The sequence below is a fragment of the Dermacentor andersoni genome, chromosome 6, assembly GCF_023375885.2.
Source record: "Dermacentor andersoni chromosome 6, qqDerAnde1_hic_scaffold, whole genome shotgun sequence".
Taxonomy (NCBI): domain Eukaryota; kingdom Metazoa; phylum Arthropoda; class Arachnida; order Ixodida; family Ixodidae; genus Dermacentor; species Dermacentor andersoni.
In genome coordinates, this window is record NC_092819.1 from 2,455,900 (window position 1) to 2,483,781 (window position 27,882).

Consider the following 27,882-nt stretch of genomic DNA (forward strand, 5'->3'; position numbering starts at 1 on the left):
TCTGTGCAGCGTTGCGCAATCTAAAAGGCATCCTCACATACTTGAAGAGGCTGAAGGGAGTGGTAATGGCCATCTTCGGAAGGTCAGCGGGTTCCAGAGGAATTTGGTGATAAGCTTTCACTAAGTGAATTTTAGAGAAAATCGTACCACTAGCCAATTCGATGTGAAGTCTTACATGTGAGGAAGTGGATAGTGACCTGGTAAGACGTTGACATTCAGAGCATGGTAATCTCCACATGATCTCCAGTCACCAGGATCTTTCTTTGGCACCATGTGCAATGGCGATGCCCAGTTGCTTGAGGAAGGTCACACAATGCTGAGTTCAAGAATGCGCTCCAACTCAAGGCAAGTGATGGCAAGGCGGTCTACAAACAGGCTGCGGGGCCAAGTAAAGACAGGAGGTCCAGTGGTTACAATGAGGTGAATGATCCGAGTGCTTCACCGGTGACTCTCTGATATGCGGGGTCATAAGATTGGGAAAATCAGTGAGGATTTTTGCGTACGCGAAGCGGGTGCGAGAGCTTGAAGCCCCATCGGCGAGGTGGTGCAAAGTACGCCATTGATGGAGAGGCGTGTGCTGAGATCGATCAGGCGATGAGCACGCGTGTCTACCACAAGGTTGAAGAAACTGTGGAAGTCAGTGCCGAGAACAGCTTGTGAGACATCAGTTTCCCAGTATGTGCATTCATCATGGACACTATCATTACAACAAAGCGAGGTTCATATTCTCTACTAAGTTAACCCATTTCTTCTCTCAGAAGCCTCTCGTTTCCATGAGAAAATCTGTGCTATGTACAAAAACATGACGTTATCATTCTCAGATGGGGTTGAGCACTACGAAAGCACACAGTGTGCAAGCATTTACGTCATATGTATAAGCGAACACCAAGCAGCTCACCTGCTCGCATCAACGATTGTACTGTCCGATACGGCATCGTCATCACTTCAAAAATTAACACGTCTTTGTGCAATGCACTTCAGATCAGAGCTTCAAAAACTTTCATATTTCGGAGTACGAATCAACACTTAGGTTTATTGCTGTACTTGCAAGATTGAAATGAATTTTTTGCTACCTTTTCAGCAAGAAAGTGCACCTCAGGCAATAACCAGAAATGTTATTTCAACATAGGTAATGTTAGAATTTAGAATTAATGTTAAAAGGCGCCATGCTTCAAAACTGTGCAAATGAACTACAAAGAGAGTGAGCACACAGTTTATGCAATATTCTGTAGATTGAACTGCTGAGGCACAAGGTGGCACGACAAGGTGCAATGATGCCAATAAGGCATAGTTAATGAAAGCAAGGTTCTTTGGAAGAGGTTGTAAGAGACAGTATTGGAACCTTGTCAAAGCATAGCCTCTTAGATCGCAGCTTTACCTGTGTTATAGTAGCATGCTAAATCCCCTACTTGAACCCCCCTCACACATTCAATGCTATCTATGACTGCGAAAAGTGGGGTCTGCTACTGTCCCTGCAGTGTCTACTTACAAGCATCAGTGCCGCCACAACATTATGGCAGAGAGGATGCGAAAAATAAGTGTGCAAGGATGGCATCTGCAACATGGTGCATAGCAGTGTGTCCATCGCAACCCTGCACTTGCTACCGTTCACAACATGCACACGTACAATTCTAGTGCAAGTATTTTGTTGCCATGAAAATTCTGAAGGTAGCTAGCTCACCGTGCAGGTTTTTCTGGATGGGTGTTCCAGTGACACACCAGCGGTTGACTGCGGACAGCTTGAGGGCCATCTGGGCTGCCTTGGTGGCGGTGCCTTCCACCATCTGGGCCTCATCTAGACAAATTCGCCACCACATCAACGCTGTCAATGGGCACGGCGTAGGCAGGAACTTGCGTGGCTTACGGAATGACCGGCCGTTGGTACCTGAGGTAAAACAACCAAAGAATTGTGGTGCAGAAGCATTAATCACGGCATCCTCAAGTGTATGCTTCTACTGCAACAGCTTCATGCCATGTAGCATTACCTTTACAAAAACTAATTCCTTTTATCGACAATCCTTGTACAGTTAAACCTTAATAATGAACTTCAATATAACGAAATTCTCAACATAACTAAGCATTTAACTTTTAAGAACTTCTTGTCCATATATTTAGAACTTCAATATAATGAAGTGTGTTTATGCACAATTTCAAAATAATTAAATTTCACTGCCACCGCAAAGGAATACCGAGACAATCAATGGAAACTTCTGTGCAGGTGGTGAAATGGTTGAATTACAAGCAGCTGCTTGCCCGCCACTTCTCTTCACCGTCTATCGCCTCCCGGACCCAGCCGGAAAACTAGGTACTGCAGCTTCTGGAGGTCAAGCTGCGTTGTCGACCCTACCCTCAAATCCTCTGCTCACGTTACCTACGAACCAAAACTTTCTTGACGTTGATGGCTATCCTGTCACTGCACTCATCAATACAGGCGTACATCTTTCTATTATGAGTGCTGCCTTCCGACGACGACTCAAAAAGCTCCTCACCCCAGCGTCGACATGCATCGTCCGCGCTGCGGATGGCGGTGATGTGCCTATCGTTGGCATGTGTACGGCACGTGTCAGCATCGCCGGCCACCACACCCCTGTCCTCTTCACCGTGATTGCTCATTGCCCCCATGACCTAATTCTCGGCCTCGACTTTCTCTCCGCGCATTCTGCTCTTATTGACTGCTCTTCCAGTACCCTTCACCTTGAGTTGCCAATTCTCATAGAACCTTCTGACGCACCCCAGTGTCGCTTACGCCCCACCGGCTTTCTTCGCCTGCCGCCAAAATCAATAGCCTTTATTGAACTGTTGCCTTCCCCACCAGTTCCTGATGGCGAGTACGTTGTCACTCGTCTGCCCGACATTCCACTACAGCATGACGTTACCGTGCCTCACAGTATACTTACTATTACTGCGAACCGCACTCGCATACCTATCTTTAACTTTGGATTGGCAAAGCTAATTCTCCCGCAAGGTATTTGCCTTGCCAACGTTGATTGTCTCGGCGACCATCACGCCGCAGCGTTATCAACCAATGGTTCTTGCGAGCTTAGCAGGCCCCTCGCGCCAGCCTCGGGAGCTGATCCCAATATACAGAAAATGGTTGCGATGGACCTGTCCTCTGCACAGGCTGAAGACCTTTGCCAAGTATTATCATTCTACCAAGATATTTTCGACTTCGCCGATCGCCCTTTAGGCCGGACGATCGCGGTCAAGCATCGGATTCTTACTGGCGATGCTACGCCTATTCACCGACGACCGTATCGAGTTTCTGCATCGGAACGCCGAGTAATTCAGAGTGAAGTGAACAAAATGCTAGATAAAAATATCATTGAGCCTTCTTCGAGTCCCTGGGCGTCACCTGTGGTGTTGGTTAAGAAGAAGGACGGCACATGGCGCTTCTGTGTACACTACCGTTATCTGAACAAAATTGCTAAGAAGGATGTCTACCCGCTCCCACATATAGATGACGCCCTTGACTGCCTCCATGGTTCCAGCTATTTCTCTTCTATTGATCTTCGTTCTGGATACTGCCAGATTGCTGTTGACGATATGGACAGAGAAAAAACCGCGTTCATCACACCTGATGGCCTATACCAATTTAACGTACTGCCGTTTGGATTATGCAACGCCCCTGCCACCTTTGAGTATATGATGGACTCCTTGCTCCAAGGTTTCAAATGATCCACATGCCTCTGCTACCTCGACGATCTCATCGTCTTCTCGCCAACGTTCTACACTCACATTGAGCGTCTAACAACTATACTTGATGTATTTCAAAAGGCGAAGCTGCAACTTAACTCGCCCAAATGTCATTTTGGCCACCATCAAATTACTCTTTTAGGCCATCTCGTTGACGCTTCCAGAGTACAGCCTGATCCTGACAAAACTCGCGCTGTTCGAGAATTTCCGGTTCTGAAGACAGCCGCAGACGTACGAAGTTTTGTAGGGCTATGCTCGTACTTTCGTCGTTTTGTTCCAGATTTTGCGACATTGCTAGACCCCTCACTCATCTATTGAAGAAAGGCGTACAATTCTCGTGGGGCACTTCAGAAGCCACCGCCTTCTTTCGTCTCATCACTCTTCTAACCTCACCACCCATTCTCTCCCACTTCGACCCTGATGCCCCTACAGAATTGCGTACAGATGCCAGCGGTCATGGCGTAGGTGCCTTCTTAGCCCAGCGTCAGCGTGGCCAGGATCGCGTTATTGCTTATGCGAGCCACCTCCTAGCACCATCGGAGTGCAACTATTCCATTACAGAACGAGAATGCCTTGCTGTTTGGGCGGTTGCGAAGTTCCGCCCTTACCTTTACGGTAGCCCTTTTTCCGTAGTCACTGACCATGATGCTCTCTGCTGGCTCTCATCGCTAAAGGATCCTACAGGCCAGCATGGTCGATGGGCTTTGAGGCTACAGGAATTTTCATATTCCGTGGTCTACAAGTCTGGCTGCCTGCACCAAGATGCTGACAGCTTGTCGCATTACCCTGTTGATGACCCTGACTCCTCCAATATTCCCAGTGCTGCTTGCGTATTCTCTGTATCACAGCTGCTTCATTTCGCCGACGAGCAATGTCGTGATGCCTACATCAGAGCAGTCATTGACCGTTTTGAACACTCTCCGGCCGATGTCACACTACGCCTCTTCGTCCTCCGCGACAGTACTCTGTACCATCGTAACCTTCATCCGGATGGTTCTGAGTTCCCTACTTGTCAAACCTAAACACATCCACTCAACCGTTCTAGAAGAGCTTCGCGACGCACTAACGGCAAGACACCTCGGCGTATCTCGAACATATGACCGTGTACGTCGCTGTTTTGTCTGACTAGGCCTTGCCCGTTCCATACGACGCTACGTCGCCACTTGTGAACTTTGCCAAAGACGCAAGAAGCCTTCCCAGCTTCCCGCTGGTTACCTGCAGCCGCTCGACATCGCTGCCGAGCCCTTCCATTGTGTTGGCTTACACCTTCTCGGCCCATTTCCTGAATCTACATCAGGAAACAAGTGAGTTGCAGTCGCGGCTGATTATGCAACCCGTTACGCCGTAACCCGCACTCTTCCGACCAGTTGCGCAACTGACGTTGCGGACTTCCTTCTACATGATATCATTTTGATGCATGGTGCTCCACGTCAACTGCTAACAGACCGTGGCCGTACGTTTCTGGCCAAAGTCATTGACGACATCATGCGTGCCTGCTCAATACAGCATAAATTTACCATCTCCTACCACCCTCAAATGAAAGGCCTCACTGAGCGTTTGAACCGCACCCTTACAGACATGCTATCGAAATACGTTTCAGACGACCACCGTGATTGGGACCTGGCTCTACCTTACATTACCTTTGCATACAACTCTCCCCGTCTCGAAACTGCTGGCTTTTCCCCGTTTTACCTCTTGTATGGCCGAGAACCGACGCTACTACTAGACACTAGCTTCCGTCCACCACAGCTTCAACTAGCACTTACGCCCGTGATGCCATCGCCAGTGCTGACCATGCTCGCCAACTTGCGCGCATTCCTCTACAAGTGTCTCAAGACAAACAGAAGCAATGCTACGACCTCCGTCACCATGATGTCGATTTTGTGCCCAGCACGCTCGTGTTCCTTCGGTCACCATCGCGTAATGTTGGCCTTTGTGAGAAACTGCTTTCCTGCTTTACAGGCCCATATCGCGTGCCCCACCAAGTGACCAATGTCACCTATGAAATTGTTCTAGCCATACCCACTACGTCCTCCACTGTGACAACCAGTGACATTGTCCACGTCGCCCGACTCAAGCCCTACAACTCTTCACGCGCCCTGGATATTTAACAGTACCGTGACGGCGCTTTTGCTGCCGGGGGGGTAATATTACGATATTGCTACGGAATAGTATTACCAATGACGAAGAGGCGAACAGTAAGAAGAAGACGACGACGATTGGAGGCTAGCGCGGGCTGTTGCCTCTTGGCCAAGTGCAGCGTATTACGTTGTAAATGTACTTGTATATAGCTTTTCATCTGCGTCTTCTTACGTAACATATCTGGTGGAGGTGGACGTTCCCTGTACCTCGTCACGGAGCTTCGCAGTGGACGGTACGTCGAGCCTAGCTTCATGGCTCCCGGCGATGACAACTCAACTCAGCCGCCTCCGACACCTGTTGCCACTTCGACGACCTACATCACTCTCCCTGCTCCTCGTGATCCTGGCGTATTCTCGGGCAAAGATGGGGAAGACGTCGAGGACTGAATCAGCCTGTACGAACACGTCAGCCGCAATTACCGGTGGGACCCTACTATCATGCTCGCGAACGTAGTCTTTTACCTCGGTGGCACACCTCGAGTTTGGTTTCGTACGCACGAAGAGGAGCTCACCAGTTGGGATTCGCTCAAGCAAAAGCTCCGAGACTTGTTCGGCAACCCCTACGGTCACAAACTTGCCACGCAGAAGGCGCTTTCCGGCCGTGTGCAGACGTCAACAGAGCCCTATGTCAAGTACATTCAGGACGTCTTGGCTCTGTGCTGCAAAGTTGATGCACACATGACTGAGTCAGACAAGGTATCCCACATCTTCAAAGGCATTGCCGATGACGCCTTCAACTTGCTCGTATTCAAAAACGTCGCGACGGTGGATGCTGTTATAAAAAAGTGCCGCTGCCTGGAACTCGCTAAAAGCCGACGTATCAACCAGCAGTTTGTCCGTTTGCCCAACACCCCAGCGACATCTTCCTGTGCCGACGCTCCTCGTCCCAACAACACTGGCGATATTACCAAGATCGTCCGGCGTGAGATTGAGGCCGCCTATCCGGCTGCCTTCGACTCCAGCCCGCCCAACGCACCTGCAGTCACGGTTTCCCTGATTCAGGCAGTTGTCCGCCAGGAGTTCGAAAACATGGGCCTTCACACCATCTGCTTGGCCCATCGCCCTGATACCCATCCGGCTTCTTCGATTCCGCCCCGTTCCGCATCTTCTTACCCACCACGTTTCCGCAACCCAGCTGAATGGCGCACTGCTGACGACAAGCACATTTGTTTTCACTGCCGTCGCATCGGACACATTTCTCGGCACTGTCGAAGTCGCTGGACTTCCCCAACCCGGTCTGCTTATACTGCCTACTCTCGCCCCTCAGGTGGCCCTTCTCGTCCCTATGCCGCACGCTCCGATAATGCCGCCACTGACTCTCCTGCGCCGAACCACCCCTATTCTCGTTCACCTTCGGCCCAACGACGACAATCTCCCTCTCCCCAGCCCCGTCGCTCCTTTTCGCCGACTCCCTTCGGACGCCACTCCCAGCCGGAAAACTAGATGATGCAGCACCTCGAGGTGACGCTGCATTGCTCCCTACGCCGCCAAATCCTCTACTGACGTTGCCCACTCATCTGAACCTTCTTGACGTGCAAGTCGACGGTGTTCCTGTATCTGCTCTTATAGACACTGGGGCGCATTTGTCGGTAATGAGTGCGGACTTTCGTACCCGCCTGAAAAAAATAATCACGCCTGCCACGACGCGTGTTGTCCGTGTCGCCGATGGCGGAACAGCCCCCGTAATTGGTATGTGTGCCGCCCGCGTCTCCTTCGCCGATCGCTCCACAATTGTGCTATTCACAGTCATCGCCCACTGTCCCCACGACATCATCCTCGGCTTAGACTTCCTCTCCGCACATTCTGCTCTCATTGATTGTTCCGCCATACTCACCGCCTCGACCTGCCTATTCTGGATCCCGCTGAACCACACCCCAGTCGCCTCAGTTCCGTCGACTTCGTTCTCTTGCCACATGCGGCACTGACTTACGTTGACCTAGTGTCATCCCCACCAGTGCCCGACGGTCACTACATCGCGGCTCCTATGCAAGACGTCCTCCTTACACACAGGATCACGGTACCTCATACCATTTTATATATTACGGCGAATTGCGTCTGCCTGCCAGTGGTCAATTTTGGCTTGACGACACAAGCGCTGCCACGCGGGATGTCTCTGGCCCAGCTTTGCTCATTCGAGGATCACTCAATAGCATCTATTGAGGTAGACGACAATTCAGCCGATCCTCCTCTACCATCTTAGTCGACAACTTGTACCATCGCCGACTTACAGAAAATGATTGCGCCCGACATGCCGTCAGAGCACGCTTGTGAGCTCTACCGCGTTCTGTTTTCCTACAATGATATTTTTTACTTTAACGATCGTCCTTTGGCCCAAACTACAACTGTTAAACATCGCATTAATACCGGCGATGCCCCTCCTATTCATCGCCGCCCATATCGAGTGTCACCGGCTGAGCGTCAAGTTATTTACGCAGAAGTTCGCAAAATGCTTGCCAAGAACATCATAGAACCGTCATGTAGTCCATGGGCGTCACCTGTTGTACTGGTAAAAAAGAGGGATGGCTCATGGCGCTTTTGCGTGGATTATCGGCACCTTAATAGGGTTACCAAAAAGGACGTGTATCCCCTACCTCGGATCGATGACGCCCTTGACTGCCTCCATGGTGCTCGCTACTTCTCCTCTATTGACCTCCGCTCCGGCTACTGGCAGATTGCCGTGGACGATCTCGACCGCAAGAAGACTGCTTTTGTAACTCCGGACGGTCTTTATCAATTCAAAGTGATGCCGTTCGGTCTATGTAACGCTCCTGCCACTTTTGAACGCATGATGGACTCCCTTCTTCATGGTTTCAAATGGTCCACATGCCTGTGTTACTTGGACGATGTCATAGTATTCTCCCCAACGTTCGATACGTACCTCGAGCGCCTCTCGGCAGTCCTGGACGTTTTTCATCGCGCCGGTCTGCAACTGAACGCATCGAAGTGCCAATTCGATCGTCGCCAGATTACCGTCCTTGGGCATCTCGTTGACGCGAACGGAGTGCAACCGGACCCAGGCAAGATACATGCTCTTACGCATTTCCCTGTCCCGATGTGTGTCAAGGATGTGCGCAGCTTCATCGGCCTTTGTTCCTACTTCCACCGTTCAGTGAAAAATTTCGCGGCCATAGCACGACCACTAACCGAGCTTTTGAAGAAAGACGCCCCTTTCCAGTGGGGTGATAACGAGGCCTCTGCATTCTCGCATCTAATCGATGTTCTCACAACGCCTCCCGTTCTGGCCCATTTCGATCCTTCTGCGCCTACCGAAGTCCATACTGATGCCAGCGGTCACGGAATTGGCGCAGTACTGGCACAACGCCAGCGCGGCAACGACCGTGTTATCGCTAACGCCAGCAGGCTCCTCTCACCCGCGGAGCGCAACTATTCCATCACTGAGCGTGAGTGTCTGGCCCCAGTTTGGGCGGTTGCAAAGTTCCGCCCATACTTATATGGCCGACCCTTTTCCGTTGTCACAGACCATCACACGCTTTGCTGGTTATGCTCACTGAAAGATCCTACAGGAAGACTTGGTCGCTGAGCATTACGCCTCCAAGAATATTCATATACTGTCACCTACAAATCTGGCCGACTACACAAGGACGCTGACTGCCTGTCTCGTTACCCGGTAGACGAGCCTGATGACGCCGACAGTAGTACCGCCAACGGCATTTTCTCTGTGTGTGCCTTCGCTAACATCCCCAATGAGCAGTACCAAGACCTAGTGCTACGAGCACTCATCGAGCGTCTGCGCTCAACACCTACCGACGCGTCCGTTCGCCGCTATGTTCTCCAGGGCGGCATTTTGTACCGAAGGAACTTCCTCCCTGACGGATCTGATCTTCTTCTTGTCGTGCCAAAACATCTACGACAGACTGTGCTCTTTGAGATGTATGACGCACCTACTGCAGGACATCTTGGCGTAACCCGCACGTACGACCGCATCCGTCGCCGCTTCTATTGGCCTGGTCTCGCTCGCTCCGTCCGACGCTATGTTGCTGCCTTTGATACCTGCCAGCGTCGGAAAACACCTCAGGTGCTACCTGCCGGTCATCTCCAGCCGATCACTGTCCCTGTGGAACCGTTCCTTCGTGTTGGATTAGACCTCCTCGGTCCCTTTCCCACGTCCTCCTCTGGGAACAAATGGGTAGCCGTCGCAACTGATTACACCACCCGATACACTATCACGCGGGCTCTCCCTACCAGTTGCGCCACTGACGTCGCGGACTTTTTCTTGCGTGACATTATCTTACTTCATGGGGCCCCGCGACAGCTGCTCACTGACCGTGGTCGTAACTTCCTCTTGAAAGTTATCGCCGACATTGTACGTTCCTGCTCCACTCAACACAAGCTGACTACCTCATACCATCCTCAAACCAATGGCCTGACAGAGCGGTTAAACCGTACTCTTACCGATATGCTGTCCAAGTACGTTTCCAAGGACCACCACGACTGGGACATTGCCCTTCCTTACGTCACATTTGCTTATAATTCTTCCCGGCACGACACCGCCAGATTTTCTCCCTTTTATCTACTCTACGGTCGCGAACCGACCTTGCCCCTTGACACGGCACTTCCTCCTGCTTCGATCTCAACAAGCGAGTACGCGCGCGACGCCATCGCCCTCGCCGACCATGCACGCCAGCTTGCCCGTGCTCGACTGACGGACTCGCAAACCACTCAGCAGCGTCAGTACAACGCCCGCCACCGTGACGTACAGTTTTTGCCTGGTGCGCTCGTGCTCTTGTGGTTGCCCTCTCGTCACGTCGGACTTTCACAAAAGCTCCTTTAGCGATACACAGGGCCCTACCGTGTGCTGCGCCAGGTGACGCCTGTGACGTACGAAATTGCTCCTGTAAGCTCAACCTCAGCATCTACTCTGGCATCTAGTGATGTCGTGCACGTCAGTAGGCTCAAGGCCTACTACACTGCTTCCGAGTTCAGCCTTTAGTCGCTCCGGGACGGCGCTTTTGCCGCCGGGGGAAGTGCTACAGAATAGTATTACCAATGACGAAGAGGCGAGCATTAAGAAGACGACGACGACGATTGGAGGCTAGCGCGAGCTGTTGCCTCTTGGCCAAGTGCGGCGTATTACGTTGTAAATATACTTGTATATAGCTTTTCATCTGCGTCTTCTTACGTAACAATATTATCTGGAGATACTCAAGAGACGAGCCGCCGCGAGAATGACGATGAAGTTGGTCTGTGCCTTGGCGCAGGAGAGTGTGGGCCTGGCTGTCTGGCTCCAGTGTAAATAGCCTGTAAATAGCCTCTTTCATCTGTGTCTTTTTACACGTAACAATATATACAGTAAAATCTTGATATAACGAACTTCAATGGACCACAGAAAAGTGTTAGTTATTTTGAAAGGTCATTATATTGAAAGCCCCAAAACTAACCATTCCACTCATCAAAATGCCAGTACATCAGCTGTAAATGTATGGGCTGTCCACGAAAATGTCCGTGTTGGCTCTCGGTCCACACTGTTGCTATTTTCCAGCGATTTAACCACCACGCACCACCGACACACCGTTTGGTAACAGCAGCACGCGTAAAAGAAACGACACCTACAAAACCATGACAAGGAGCAAGTTCCATGCTCCCTCCGAAGCGCAACATTGCTTTTAAATGTTTTTTTTCTCCACACCCCTCGTGGCAGACACTGCAACTGCCTCAGTGGAGGCAGACACCTCAACTATTCCAAAACACTAGCACAGTGTAAACGACACTGTCTGAAAAGGGCAGGCCATCTGGCATCCCCACGAGCATTGTGGTGACATTTTTTCGTGAATGTAATGGCTGCAGAAAGAAATGCAAAAGAAAGAAGGATGAAAGATGGAGGACGAAGGAAAAGACAGGCCTCAGTGGCAAGGTAACACTTGTTATCTGGGTGTAGCATTTACTCGAATAACCTGATGCATCATCGTCCTAAAGAAGAAAGAAAAGTCCCCTACAAAGCCATCTCAAGTTTCCCAAGCCCATGCGCCGTGACATTGTCTGCTAGCCTACAGCTTCGCCTGCCGTAAAGAATACACTGTTTTCAAGAATCCCCGGATTTCAGAATATGAATTTGTAGTACTGAGGAGTTGTTAACATGAAACAATATGGTAAGATGAAACGAATAACAATCATTATTCTGATAACTTCGGCATCCTGAAGTTCATAGTACTGAAATACTTTTACATTGAAACTACATGCAGTCAGCAGGGGATTCCTCAAATGTTCGTTAATCGGAAAGATTCATTTATGTGGTGTTCGTAGTAACAAGCTTTCGCTGTAACTAGCACACACTTGACCTGTGGGGTTGAACGTCTCATCGATTTGGCTGCACTTTCTGAACTAGTTTGCACGACAGCCAAGTTTTAAGGCGACTGCCACCAGCTTTGTGACAATGGCGTTCAGTAGGATGTTTTTGTTGTTCACAATGCCGACGACTTGTTTATAACACGAGGAAATGACTGCATTTACCAGCACCTAAGTGACATTATCTGGGTGCCTCAAGAAGCATGTGACGAGCTTTCATAAGCCCTCTCTCATTATGCTTCTCATCATTGCTCATATCCTTCGGTCAATTGCCTACCCCCCTAGAAAATCGTCATAGATCAAAAGTTACTGCTCCTGTTTTTCTTTTGTCTTTCTTTTTGGGGGGGGGGGGCACTACTGTAAACTGCTTTCTGTTTAAGTAGCTGCAGCTAGCCTTATATGCCAAACAACACTACTTGCTGCTATTGCTGTGATTTAAGTGTTGCTTGTCCTTCTGAGACAGTTTCACCTTCGGTACGTGAGATATCAATGTCGAAGTCAGCAATAGCATACATGAAGTGACATAGGCGCTATAACAGTGGTAAGCCAGCAGCAGTGCTTTTCCATAACCGTCGGCAAAGCCAATTCTAAGACACCTCTCCCATGCCATTGCTGTATTCTGGGCTGGCTTGCCCCAAGGTCTAAGCTTAGTCGGGCACAGCTTTAAGCAGATAAGGCTGTGTCAGCCTGGATGAACATTATCTGATGGCATGATGGAACAGCAAACGAGATGTGAGCATGTAGTAGCAGACTAGAGCAGCAGATAACAGATTACACTGTTCGCGTGTGATACTACCTAGCATACAAAAAAATGAGGCTGGTAAATTGTTTTCTTTCACTCATAACTTTTGCTGCAAAGATTACATGTTGCGAGAGTAAAAGATAGTGTTTAGTATAAAACATACATTTATTTAAGAGCCAGAAATGTTCTGCTATTAACCCTTTCAGGGCCAGTGATGTAAATATATGGCGCCACAAACAAGTTCAAAATGGTCGATGCCATATATTTACAGCGCCGTCTGTAAGTGTAAAAAGCGCGCCAATTTCCAAATTTTTTCTTTCCTGGCATGTGCTGCCACGATGTAGGAATAGAGAGAATTTTTTTTCTCGCACCTCCTTCTCTCGGTTTTCGTTGCATGGTTTGTTTTGGAGCTAGTTTGCTCAGCAGTGTCTATATAATACCGCTCGCGCGTTGGCGCATGCACATGTAGGCGGCGGTTTGGCTTTTGTTCAGCGGGCGGTTTCGGCTTCTTGCGCTGTCTCGTTACTAAACACTCAAAGGGCAGCCACCTGTTTCTCCCTCGTTTAGTGCTCGCAGGGGTGAGCATAGGAAGGATGCCGCCGTGCATGCGTTTCCTTTTCTTTTCTTTATTTTTTGGGAGACTCGTGATATCTAATTGCCTCTGGTTGGCGATGCGATGAAGATTAGCGGAAGTTTGTCACACGTTTTGCTTTTTTTGATGGGCACACAACCACACAGATTTCTTGGGTGCGCTCACCTATGCAGTTCGATTACGCTATGGACGTAAATATTAGCGTAAGAGCAGGAACATTTGAGACTAGCGAAATATTCTCGTGTGCGCATATTCTAAGCCTTGAACTATAACAATGCATCGAATTTTTAATTCTTGTAAGTTTATTTCCTTTTTTTATTGTTATTGATGAATAAAGAGTACATAATACTAATGCAAAATGTTTTTCTCACTTTACACTCACCCTAGAAAAATTATGGTTGATTTTTTTCTAAATAGGTCCCTCAGTAGAATTTTAATCTACTAATTTCTACTACTAATCTAATTTTGGCAAAAAAAAAATCGACCCTGAAAGGGTAAATGCATGATTCCCTACCAAAGTGATGCAATCCTCAGCTACCTACCTACCTACCTGCTCAGCAACTGGCTGTGCTCTCACATCCATTCTTTCAAATTTTGCCTACTGCTTGTTCCGTGACGTAGGAGGCAAACCAAATGTTAAGAAAGCAAGCAGTTTGCCCAATCGTGTCCCAGTGCTTTTGCAAATGGAGCATGCATGGCAACCTCCAAAGCGAGATAGGTTTGATAAAAACTAAGACCCGCACTTGTAACTCCAATGCACAAGAGGCCTCATGCTGCAACCAACATGCCTTGATGATGGTGACACTGACAGGCAGACAGCAGGTTTCTCTGGCAAAACTGAGACATAAAATCAAGGTTCTTTTATTTTATTTTATTTATTGATACTGCGATCTTTTACAAGATCTTAGCAGGGTGGGAACATACAAGTACATTTATACAAACATACAGTTCAAGCAATCATGCCGACACTTGAATTCAAAATGACAAAAGGACAAAAGGATGATCATGGTGGATGCTGGAACAAAGCCTGACTAAAAAGAAAGATGTGTCAACTCACTATTGGCGTGTGGCAAGTCAGTGAAGTTGAGCTCCTTTTTGAGCACCTCATAAGTGGTTAGCACAATGTCATAGTTGGCAAATGTTGGTGGTGAGACAAAGCCATGGCTCTGCACACCTCGGTACTCCATCACGTGCAGCCTGTCATCCTTCTGGTGTCGTTCAATCTCTTCCAGCCACTGGAAGCTGATGCTTGATGGCGAGACTATGAGAGTCGTCTTCACTCTGATCTTCTCCTGGCAGAAAGAGTTGCAACAACAAATTTTAAGCTACTATTTCATGATTTTGCAGCCTACTGGACTGTTTGTCTTAAATGTTATTTTTACCAGCTTAGTATCCTTATGGCAAACATGTTTTCTGCTTCTCCATTTAAAACTGAGGGCCCTGCTGCCTCATTGGTTACTATGCTTCAAGACCACTGCTCAGCAATTTCTGAAAGTAGTTGCAGAAAAAAATGCCCATCCAATCCACTGTTTCAGAGCACACGCCTGTTATGTCAACAGGTTGGTTAGTTGTTGGCTGCAGAAGTGACAACAGAGTGGACGAAACAATCTCGCTGCACTCACAATGACATTTTACTCTGAAAAAAACTGTCTTATACAGTCAAACCTCATTATAACAAAATAATGGATATAATGCTGTAAGTGAAATTCCCCTTGAAGTCCCCCAAAGAGATTAATATTGCAGCACACATAATAATGAATATAACGAAGTAATGGATGTAACAAAGTAATTCTGGCTCAACTTAAACTTCGTTATAACAAGGTTTTACTGTATATCTGCACCAGTGCACCACCATATGACAGAAACTCACCCTTCATAACAAAAGAACCATACGAAAATTCCTGTCCGTTTACTCCAGGCTTTACCACTTTTCATGCTGGCCTCCCAAGTAAGATGATTCATGCTTCTGCAGCATGATTGATGGCTGGCTGTGTCATTGCATTTGGAAATATAAAATTCCTCCAAGATTTCCCTTGCTACCATATAAACTGGCCAAAGTCTTTTTCCAAAAAAGAAAGCTGCAGTCATCCCTCATCTTGTATAGCAGTCTTTAGCACATTGTGAGTTTTGTCTGGCCAAGTCAAGGTCAGGGGTCTTTACCTTGTAGTTCAAGAATATGGTGGTCTCCCAAAATGTCAGCAAGACTGCCACACTTAAAAGAATGTCCCTTTATAAGCAAATGAATATTATTCTGTGGTGAACATCTGTGTTCTGACAAATGCGTATTTACGTAACGACCGGTTCGAGTAATGAACATCAACAATTGACAGAAGCAAACAACGTACTGGAGATGTGTTATATTTATGAACAGTGATAAATGCTGAATCTTGCATTTCCCATCATCGACTCAATGACAGCAGCCTACGGTGTAATTGAGCACACACTTTACCAAGCTTATTGTGTGGATAAAAACACATCTTGAAGTCATGCCTGCAAGCTACATTTGTAAATTTATGTGCTAACTTGTGAGCATACAGTATTACAACTCACTTCTTTTTCTTTCAATTTATTTATCAATGCACTGCCTTTTAGAGTCCTTGCGCACACAGGCATCAAATTTCTGCACTGTTCTGCACAATATATGTTCTTTGCATTGTGCACTTAGTAACCTGGTTACCTGGTTTTGAAAACTTTCGTTAGTTTTTCCAGGAACGGTTTTGCCAAAGCCCTGCACAAACAACAATAAACAATGCCACTTTTGACTACTTTTGGGTGCCCAGAACTGCAGCTAAGGAGGAGTTTTGCGGAGTGTGGACCCCTAGACTTGCATGGTAGTCAACAGTATGACTGAAAATTGTATTTACCCTTCTTCGGGCATCTCATAAGTAAACACCAGTCCCTGAGAATACTCTCTGAAAAACTTTAAACCATCGCTCGCCATTCATCTGGAAGAAAAAAAATCAACGAAATTCGATCGACCCAACCCACTGACCAACCGGACCGTACTGAGACTGGTCTTATGCCATGTGAGCCGATTGTTGTCTACTGACCGACTGACCGGATGGACCGCCCGACTGACTGTCATATAGTCGTTGTCAGGCCATCACTGTCATACAGTTGTCATCATTGCATTGTCACCAGGCCACCACCGTAACATTGCTGTCGCACTATTGCCATCATTTCAGAAATGTCATCCAATTTTTCTTGCACTGTCGTCGTGATACCAACTTCGTTGTTCCATCAAAATAATTTCTCCTTAATTCCATCATAACTGTGCTATCGTAAATCTATCGTGAATATACCATCATCATCATGGCATTGTAATTGCATCGTGGTTATTTATTGTGATCACTTTTGAATCATCCCATCGCATAATGCCCTCATCCTCATAATGCCTTTGTCATTCTATCTACATCATTTCTCCTATATAATTGCATCGTCATCACTGCACGTGCCGTGAGCGTACAGTGCTCATCCTACCATCGTGAGATAACCTTGGCAAGCGATGGTCATAACAAAGTGGGCCAATCACGAAGAACGACAGACCAACAATTTGTCTAATGAAGAAAGCTCCTAGTAGCAGTGTATTATGGTATTCCTGAAAGCCAATAGACCAGAACATATAAATTTACATTTGCACCAAGTTTATTGGCTTGAGTTCCATCATTGTCCATCCCAATGATTATATGAGATTCAAAAGTGAGACGAAATGGCTGGTGGTATGTAGGGAGTGCTCACCTATGCCTTTGTGATGTGTGGTGCGCGACATGGTGCGGTGATCGGGACGGTCAGGAGCAGACGACAAGGAGTGCGCGCGCCGAGGGAAATTCCGTGCTGGAGACAACGCCGAAGAGCGTCCAGCACGTGAACGCGCGGCGCAAGAAAAACAACTAAAAGAAGAAAAGCAAACCAATTGGGAAAGACCACGGGGCGTCAGGCAGCCAATAGGAGAACGCTTAATAGGCCAGAGAGAAGAAAAAGCGTGGTGCACTGGCAGATTTTCAATAGATTAAGCACCAAAAGTGACGGCACACAAGAAGAAATACAGACAGGACAAGGCGCTACTTGCAACTGTTTATTGAAATGACAGGTGGCTGATTATATAGCCATGAGGAGAGGGGAACGAAAAAAGGAGGGACACTAAATATGTGAATGCGCACGTGCGAGACCACTGAAGATAAAGGGAATCACGCTTAATCTAAATCTAAAACTTATCTAAAAACATACTTTCATTCGAGTATATATTCAAAGACGGGGTACTGATGCAGTTGTCCCCTCTTTTCTTAATCTCGTTGGCCTCCAACAATTCCCGCGCAACAGAATCTCTACTTTTATACATGATTGTCGTATCATGAAGCCTCGCTTCACATACCCGTTCATCCTCATTTCCGCAGGCCTTGCAATGAAGCGGCAAGTTTGAACCATATCCATTTTTCAATGATAGCTTATGCTCCCGCAGGCGTTCATTAATACATCGCCCAGTTTGGCCGATATACTCTTTTCCACACTTCAGTGGTATGTGGTATACTACCCCTTCTTCACACTCAACGAAGGGGTTCGTATGTTTAATAGAACACCCTACTTTTTTGGAGTCATCCGGACCAATCAGGCGGCACAAAGTAGAGTAAAGTAGAGTATATCGGCCAAACTGGGCGATGTATTAATGAACGCCTGCGGGAGCATAAGCTATCATTGAAAAATGGATATGGTTCAAACTTGCCGCTTCATGGCAAGGCCTGCGGAAATGAGGATGAACGGGTATGTGAAGCGAGGCTTCATGATACGACAATCATGTATAAAAGTAGAGATTCTGTTGCGCGGGAATTGTTGGAGGCCAACGAGATTAAGAAAAGAGGGGACAACTGCATCAGTACCCCGTCTTTGAATATATACTCGAATGAAAGTATGTTTTTAGATAAGTTTTAGATTTAGATTAAGCGTGATTCCCTTTATCTTCAGTGTTCTCGCACGTGCGCATTCACATATTTAGTGTCCCTCCTTTTTTCGTTCCCCTCTCCTCATGGCTATATAATCAGCCACCTGTCATTTCAATAAACAGTTGCAAGTAGCGCCTTGTCCTGTCTGTATTTCTTCTTGTGTGCCGTCACTTTTGGCACTTAATCTATTGAAAGCTATGCACCAACTAGCCCCACAACGTGTTTTACTGCACTGGCAGAACAGGGGAGACGCAGAGGAGATGCCGGGGAGACGCCGGGAGAGTTCCAGGAAGCGACGCCAGGAGGAGGTCAACCACCGGGAGTTGAAGACGGCCCGACGGGTTCCGGACCCGAGCCACCAGGACTTCACCCGACTGGGGCCTCCTGCCAACCCGTTCCTGTGCGTCGCCCATCTACCCGAGCATGCCGCCAGCTCCTCAAGGCCGGTGAGCTTCTGCGACCGTGGGCAGGACGAGAACAGTCGGGCTACGGGCCCGAGTTCTACGCCAGCTGCCCGGCCAGAACGCCGCCCCCGTCTGTTGTGCCGCCTGCTGCCCGAGGCCGGCGTTCGAGCTTCTGTGCCCGTGGGCAGGTCAAGAGCAGTCGGGCTACGGGCCCGAGCTCTACACCCAGCTGCCCGGCCAGAACGCCGCCGCCGTCTGCTTGTGCCGCCAAGCCGCCTGCGTTACCTCTGCAAGCCAGAGCGGGCGCGCTCCGGTCCCCCGGTCAACCAACTTACACCACGACTTTTGGTGAGACCGGCGCCACTCCTTTCGTCAGCTTGTTGCCGCGTCGCCGCGTCAAGACTGTTGTGTGTCCCTGCCGTCGTGGCAAGCCCGGACTCGCGCACTAGTTAGCTCCATACTAGCCCCAAGTGTGTTTCCTTCTGCGATGATGTCTATTTGAGTGTTTCTTTTATGTTTTCTATCTTCTTCTATTTCTTTTAAGCCTTTTTTTGTTCCGTTAAATGTTTGTGTGTGAGGTCGAAAAGAACGGCTTTGTCCTCAATTAGGTTCTCGGAGGCTCCGCCTAAGAGAATCGTCAGAACCTTTTGAGTACACGAACCTTTGTCCCCATATTTGGCCATCACAGCCTTCTATATAGTATATTGCTGCACAACTATTTAGAAAATGTAGTACAGCCGTTAAAGCATCCGTTAAAGCATGAGCATGGTGATCAACTGTTGTACTTTTCTATATCTTCCTCCCTAAATGTGAGAAGCTGTTGTGCCATTCCCAGTTGCTATTGCCAGCCTGATCCCTCCCTATTTTCCTAACTGCCCATGCGTATGTGTGTTTTCATACCAAATATTCAAATAATAATCTGTGTGTGTTCGGCTAGCAATGAAATGAAATGGAATGCTTATTTCTCTCACAGTTAAAGTAGGTGGCAAGAGGAGATGCAGGGTAAAACGCTGCAGCGCCTGGTGCCCGTCGATCACATGACACTAGCTTCCCAATAACCAAGAGCTCGACCTAGCTTCATGTAGGCTTAAGGGCTAATGGGCCGAACAGAAACAGGCTGGGCCTGAATCTTTCGGATCCAAGCGGAGTACAAGCCAGGTTTAATATCGCTGGGCTGAACTCGGGCGGGCCAACACCTAGTACTTTTGGGGGGCTCGTGCTTGCGCGACTCTCACGCGTCCCCTGATATGCTGTTTTCCCGCATAGTCTCCTGTAATCCGGCTTCGCCGCGTGGCCTGGGCCCCGCGGCGGTTGGTGTGGTTGAAGCGCAGTACGAGAGATGATGCGAGTGTTGCGCTGCTAACGCTGACTCACGGCGGGGTTACTTGGGCGCAGGCAAGGAAGGCTCTTCCTCTTTGGTTCGAGGTCGGCAAGCAGCGTGGACGTTCCACGCGTGTGCCGATCCATGCTTCTGCAAGACCGTCTCCCGTGGCCACCTTCGAACGCGCCACTGTTCGCGTGACCGTACACACTAACGACCAGGCATTGGAATCCAGCATGGGGCGAACCTATTCGCTCATTATCTGGTCGCGGTGAGTCAGACTTCTAGATTTGTCGCGCGCCCATCAGCATGTTTTGTGGATAGCAACTCGGCTAGCAGGCATTGATCTATGAAAGGTGCAATAAATGCCCTTGTGTTTGTTCGCACTACTGTGTTGTCGTTCCTTTGTCCCAAGAGTACGGGGGTGAGAACCCCACAAATTCAAGCAGGAGAGGTATGTCCGTGGCGTGTGCAGAGGTGAGCTCAGGTGCAATCATTTGCGTGAAGTCATCCGTTAAGGAACCAGAGCTGTGAGCTGCAATTGGCACAGATAAGCCACTCTCGGTATTCAGACTTTCAATGTCAAATTTGGACACACTAGAAACGCTGGCCAAGAACATGCTGGCCTGAATCACTTGAGGGCACAGGCTGGAATTCCGAAGCGATAGAACAACGTCATTATTAGTAACTGTAACCAACGTATGCAGAACAGCAACGTTCCGGTTCAAAAGCATGTCGATGATGGGGCGAAGCACATAGTCACCGTCAGGAACCTGTGGCTGGGCAGTCAAAGTGATGTAAGTAACTGCCTCGGGTGACAGACGTACATCGTGAAGTGAGCACAAGTGCGGTGTGGCGGTGCTCGAAGCATCAGCGAGTTGAGGCAGTTCTAACTGAAGAATTCTGGTCGCACAGTCGATGAGAGCAGAATGAATTGATAAAAAGTCCAATCCAATGATAACATCGTGAGGGCAGTTGTCGATTCACAGCAAAGAGAACAAAAGTGTGGCAGCCCGCTATACTTAAACACGCAGTACACATTCCAAGAACAACCAGCACGCCACCGTCGGCCACACGAAGCACTCGGGCAGCTGCTGAGGTGAGGGCCTTTTTTAATCGTCTACGTAGGCTAGCACTCATCACAGATATGTGGGCTCCAGTGTCGACGAGTGCTTGGACAGGTACGCCGTCTATTTTAACGTTGCGGGGATGCATGACTCTCATGCGTCCCCTGATATCTTTTCCCGCACAGCTCCTGTCTTCTGCAGTGCGGCTTCACTGCGTGGCCTGGCGCTCGCGGCGGTTGGAGTGATTGAGGCACCGTGCGAGAGATGGCACGAGTGTTGCGCTGCTAGCACCGCCTCACGGCAGGGTTACTTGGGGGTGCGGGGAAGATAAGGGGCTCTCTTTGGCGGCAGGTCGGCGAGTGTCGCGGACGTCCCGCGCGTGCGCCGACCCATGCCTCTGCGAGACCGTCTCGCGTGGCCGCCTTCGAACGCGCCACTGTTCGCGTGACCGTACACACGAACGACCAGGCATTGGAATCCAGCATGGGGCGAACCTATTCGCTCGTTATCTGGTCGCGGTGAGTCGGACTACTAGATTTGTCGCGCGCCCATCGGCATGTTTTGCGGATGGCAACTCGGCTAGCAGGCATTGATCTATGAAAGGTGCAATAAATGCCCTTGTGATTGTTTGCACTACTGTGTTGTCGTTCCTGTGTCCCAAGAGCACGGGAGGAGAAGTCCACATCTGGTGCCCAACGTTGAGCTCTTGGGTTGCGGACCGGCCAGCGCCGCGGATGTCCCGCGCTGGCGCCGATCCATGCTTCTGCGAGACCGTCTCGCGTGGCCGCCTTCGAATGCGCCACCGTTCGCGTGATCGTACGCGCGAACGACCGGGCATTGGGATCCAGCATGGGGCGAACATATTCGCTCCTTATCCGGTCGCGGTGAGTCGGACTTCTAGATTTGTCGCGCGCCCATCGGCATGTTTTGTGGATAGCAACTCGGCTAGCCAGCATTGATCTATGAAAGGTGCAATAAATGCCCTTGTGATCGTTTGCACTACTGTGTTGTCGTTCCTTTGTCCCAAGAGCACGGGAGGAGAAGCCCACATCTGGCTCCCCAACGTGGGACTCTTGGGGCATCGGACGATAGTTTTAACAGTTTTGCTTCCTTCGAGACCTTTGTTTGAACCGAAGCGTAGGCCTAGCGTGGATTTTGATCGCTAGCGTCGGCGGCAGGCTTTCTTGAGAGAGGCGACGGTGGCTGTAGTGTGTTTGAACTTGTCAACATACTAAGCCTTTTCGCAAGTGTTTTTTTTTTTAATGACATTCGTTGGTACGAGAGCCACGTGGTCTACATCCTGGGAGAGTGAGGCTTAGCGCCCGTGAGCATTGGCAAGCCTGAAGCGAGTGAGTACGGAAGCCTCGTGGGTGGTCCGAATTTCTCATGTAAATAGCTTCTCCTATCTCTTTGACTCTGATGAAGTCGCGGCTCTGGGAGCCGGGTGGCCATGGGTGCCACTATGGGCTGTCTGGTATTGCGGCCTGGCACTGGGCGTTCCGACACCGTCTGGGACGGTGGGCGCCATCAACTCGGATGCTGTGTGCACCGAGCGGAATAAGACCACCTAACAGAGCTGACGTCTCCTCGCAGCTGCCTGTTTTGCGCTTATTTTTGGTGTTTTTGGATGCCGGTTGCAGTCAGGGTAGCGACGCTTTAGACCTAAGGCTTTACGAAGCTGCCTGTCGCACGTGGAAGGACACAAAGTGGTGGACCGTGGCGTTGAGGTGTTGCAATTTGCTTCCCTCATTCTATTTAGCCTCGCACGAATTGAAATTACTCGTTCAACTCAAGGAAGCGAGCTTCGTTCACTTGAACTTAGCATCTGAGTAGTTGCCCGATCTTTTGCTAGCCGAGTTGAACATCGTACCACGTGGGCGATGCACATGTAGACTTTCTCTCCCTTGCACTACGTTAGTGTTTGCGGAGTGTGTTGAGTGTACGCAGCGAGAGTGGAGTCACGCCTGGTTTGCTGTCACCTGCACATCGTCTGCGCTGCTGCCCCGGACTAGGATCGAGCCACCCCGGGCAAAGGTGATGCTGTGGCCGGTGCGGCGCAGTGACTTTGGCGGCCTCCTGTATCCAGCTCACAACCCTCGGCGGCGGACAAAAGAGCCGGCGGTCACCGACAGCTACGGCGGCTCATGTCAGCAGGGCGCATCGGCGCTAGCGACGCTTGCTCGTATCGAGTACTGCGTCGACGTTTCCGGAGTCCTGGTCTGGAATCGTCGTGCCGTCGAGTCTGCAAAGCTGCTGCTGTGACCGGCGTACGCCGGTGGTGTACCCAGGGACAATGTCGGCTAGCATGCTACGGACAGCGTGTTGACATTTCTTCGGGGTGACCACTGTTGCATGTACTACCTTGTTCGCGAAGCACGCGTCGATGTTAGACCGAGTGACATGTTTCGCCGGAATATGTAGTGATTTAAGGTTGGGGGGGATGTGGGGATGCATGACTCTCACGTGTCCCCTGATATCTTGTTTTCCCGCATGGCTCCTGTCTTCTGCAGTCCGGCTTCGCCGCGTGGCCTGGCACCCGCGGCAGTCGGAGTGGTTGAGGCGCAGTGCGAGAGATGGCGCGAGTGTTGCGCTGCTAGCGCCGCCTCACGGCAGGGTTACTTGGCGGTGCGGGAAAGATAAGGGGCTCTCTTTGGCGGCGGGTCGGCGAGTGTCGCGGACGTCCCGCGCGTGCTCCGATCCATGCCTCTGCGAGACCGTCTCGCGTGGCCGCCTTAGAACGCGCCACCGTTCGCGTGACCGTACACGCGAACGACCAGGCGTTGGGATCCAGCATGGGGCGAACATATTCGCTCGTTATCCGGTCGCGGTGTGTCAGACTTCTAGATTTGTCGGGCGCCCATCGACATGTTTTGTGGATAGCAACTCGGCTAGCAGGCATTGATCTATGAAAGGTGCAATAAATGCCCTTGTGATTGCTTGCACTACTGTGTTGTCGTTCCTGTGTCCCAAGAGCACGGGAGGAGAAGTCCACAACGTCGATTATACTTCTCTTTGTGGGTACAGACAGAGGATTTGCTGCAGTAGTTGGCAATGCAGCCCCACCTCTGAGGGCTGCATTTTCTAGTTTTCCGAAATGGTGCGGCCAAAAGCCACAGGAGACAAAAGGCAACGTGGCTGCGGTGAACGTGTTTGCGGTGAATGAGACTGGTGTCCTCGCGGGAATGGTGAGCGACTGTACCATGTGTTCCTGGCAGAATTGTCGGCACTGTTAGCCTCGGCAACGAGCGAAACATTGCGGGCATTTCCATCAAAACGGCTCAGGTTGCTCAGCATGCGAGGTGTTGAGGGCCACGAATTGCGACAGTATCTGGTGACATGACCAACGCGGCGACAGGTGAAACATATCGGCTGGTCCTCCATGGTTCTCCACTCAGTCAGGTTGCGATAACGCGGAGAGAAGCGTCGGGGTGGAGTGAAAATAGTAGAAAGGTGTTCGTTGGGCTCTGGGGTTGGTGACAGCCCAGACAGAATGTAGGCCAAAGTTTTCAAGTTCCCGGCGAATGATGGCTTGTACGAGGGGAACTGAAAATGTGGTAGCATCAGGGCTACGCGAACAGAAAGCTGTGGGTGCCACTGCATCAAGTTCACGTCTAACGACTTGCAGCACGTCCACTGATGCCGATGCATGCTGCTGTGTGGGTTGATCTTCAGTGTGTCGACGTTGCGGCAGTATTGGGAAGTCGGGCGAATGGTTGCAAGACGCGTCGGCTTTCGGCCCACTCGAATTGTCGGCACTCTTTAATGATTGCATCAACTGTAGAGCAGCTTTTATACATGAGCAGATTAAACGCATCGTCAGCTATGCCCTTAAGCACGTGCCCGACCTTCTCAACTTCTGTCATGTCGTGATCGGCTTTATGACAAAGTGCCAGCACGTCCTGGATGTAGGAGACATAGGACTTCACGGGGGCTTGGGCATGGGAGGCGAGTGCCTGCTTTGCGGCAATTTTAGAGCCAGCTGGTTTGCCAAATAGCTCTGTCAATTTCTCTTTGCACTGGTCCCAGCTGGTTAGCTCCTCTAGGTGGTTTTTGTAAGACACCTTTGCCATGCCTCTGAGGTGGAACAACAGGTTAGCTAGCATAAGCGCAGGGTCCCATCTGTTGATTCCACTCACGCGTTCGTACATAGCCACCCACTCCTCAACGTCGGCGCCATCGGTAACGCAGAAAGTTACAGGATCCTTAGGTTGCACAACGAGAACCGAAGGTGACAGTGACGTACCATGCGACGGTGATGTAGGAGATGGCAATGACATTTATCCCGAGTGCTCACCATCGTTCATGGTGTGATGCGACGTCCACTTCAGAGTTCCGCTTCCAGCCGTGGTGCCCCGCACCTCTCACCAATATGTTACGGGGATGTTGGGAGGATAGAAGGTTGTATTTACAATATATACACAAAATTAGTGAGATCAGATAAGATGGCTGACCACCAACAACACGCAGCAGCCAGCGTCTCCGATCTTCGTCTTCCTCTCTCTTCTTTCATCCTTCTGTAACAATATGTTTGTTTCAACCCTAGGTGAAAGCTTATTTTATTTTAACCATTAATAGATGTACTAATTAATCACTTCCTTCCACAGTAATTGAGCCTTCATGCCAAATTTGATTACAGTCGCCGATTGATCTTTCGGACTCCGAAAATTCAGACATGCTCGATTATTCGGCCTGCTTCACGGCACTGCCATTCTCCTCATAGACCATAATGTATAACAACTGCCAAAAGTTCGGACACCTTGCAACCTCTCGTCTGATTTTTCGGACACACCTTGAGCCAACTCAATCGAGAGCACCATGCACCGACTCTGACTGGTGCACGATTCAACTTGCTGAACGCCATCTTTATTTTGAACAAAGCCTCCTTGCTGCCCTACAAAGTGGCACTACTGCAAATCCCCGATCATCATCATCGTTTCTGCCTGGTTCGTAGCTACAGCAGTTCTGGTCTCAGCTTAGTAAGCCATGTCAAGACAATCCAGCAGCTGATTTGTTTCTTGGTGCATAACGCTGCGAGTAGGCCATGTTTTCGTTTGTGCGACTGGTGTCAGAATGATGGCATGGTGTGTCGAGGTTGCGGTGATGCAACGCGGCATACGGAAACATCGCGTCAAGTGTCTAATGGCACCGACAGTGCCCGCGCAGACTGCGCTGGGAAATGCCAGCAAGCGGGTGCCGGGAGGCCTAGGATTTGTCGCCTTCCGATGTGCTCCCTACTGATGCCGAAAATGTTCTGCCGAGACCTGCGCAGTGGTCTCATCTGACAGTTTCACAGGTGCTTATACTGCTGTACTGACATGTGCAGAACTCGATGACGGCGAGATCATTCGTCAGGTTTCTGCTGCGCCGCCGGACGATGACTCCGAGTCGGAAGATGATGCACCATGTGCTACGCTGCCGTCGCATGCGGAGCCTGTACAACCAGTGACTGTGCTTTCAGCCGCCTATCGTGACCGTACGACCCTCTCCGAGATTCAGGCTTATCTGATTGTGCGTAAACGGAACAACGTGCAACGGCGCAGTCACGATTTCTTCAAGCCTACTGCCGAGCCCAAATAAGTGTGTGGAAATAAATGGTTTCTTTTTTTTTCTTAATCTGCTTTTTCGGACACCTGTTTATTCTCACATTTCTGCAGTCCCCGTGAGGCCCGAATAAACGGTTGGCGACCGTACACGTACCATAACTATTATGTCCAGAGCTGTTCACTGAGGGCACAAGCAATACAAAAATGTTTGTCAGTACTATTGAAGATACTATTTCTTTGCTCTAGGTATGTAATACATTCAAAAGCTGCTGAAACTAAAATTTTCACTTTATATTGAAAACGCTCTTATATTTTTTTCAATGGCAATGAACTACCTAGCAGCCCATTTCAAAACTGGAGAGGGATTGTCCTGTACTCCATGGCTACTTTGCATAGCCCCAAGCATTTTTTGTTCTGCTTTTCTCCGGTAAACTGAATGGTCTTCAACGCAAGTGAGTTCTGATACTGACTGCATTCTCATCAAGGTCAATACATAACCAGTCGTGACAATGGTAGCAAATCCACAGAGTTCTGCCCAGCCTAAGGCCAGCAGAAGGACATCACAAGTTGCATTCAATAGCTCAAACCATACCATGTGCACCTCCTCACAGCGTCCACTGCAGCTAATTTTTTAGCAAAATGCTGGGCAAGATCTAGGTGAGCAATTGACACTGCACTAAGAACCAATCAGTGAAAACAGCAAGCCCCCAAGTGATTGCATGGCGCAGCTCTGCCTGTGCTCACCTTTGCAGAGTCCACCCAACAGTGAGGACAGAGGTATTTCTCGCCAGTACGGAGGCCGCCACTGGTGGTGCACGCCAGGTGGTGGTAGACACGGCAGTCAGGGCAGCACACCACCTCTTCAATGTCTGTGCCGAGGGCCAAGCCACCACACAAGCACTCCACCCGGGTAGCCACAGGCAGATCGGCCAAGCCCTCAGCACAGTGCCCATCGTCATCGGAAAGCTCATACTCCTCGGTGTCACTCGCCCCGGCCTGCGCGCATGCAGTCAAACTTGGTCACTCCGAATTCACACTGCCCAGGGGTCTTGAACGCAAGTCAGGCGTACATGCAGTGCACACAAGGGTCATGCTGTGGCACACACAAGGGACAGCTAAGAGAGCTGCCTCAGACAAAT

At 49.6% G+C, this 27,882-nt stretch overlaps 1 protein-coding gene across 5 annotated transcripts in view; it reads right to left on the minus strand.

The window, feature by feature from the left end:
- Positions 1–27,882, minus strand: part of LOC126521592 (E3 ubiquitin-protein ligase SHPRH) — a 314,627-nt gene that overhangs the window by 236,402 nt on the left and 50,343 nt on the right. For all 5 annotated transcript variants that reach the window (XR_008610294.1, XM_055065743.2, XM_050170285.2 and 2 more), the window contains exons 6-8: positions 27,488–27,739; positions 14,529–14,763; positions 1,682–1,885 (exon numbers count right to left, since the gene is read on the minus strand). Coding sequence is in view for 4 of the 5 variants with exons in the window: in XM_055065743.2 (XP_054921718.1) it covers positions 1,682–1,885; positions 14,529–14,763; positions 27,488–27,739 (691 nt within the window). In the remaining variant the exon portion in view is untranslated. The remainder of the gene's footprint in view (positions 1–1,681; positions 1,886–14,528; positions 14,764–27,487; positions 27,740–27,882) is intronic.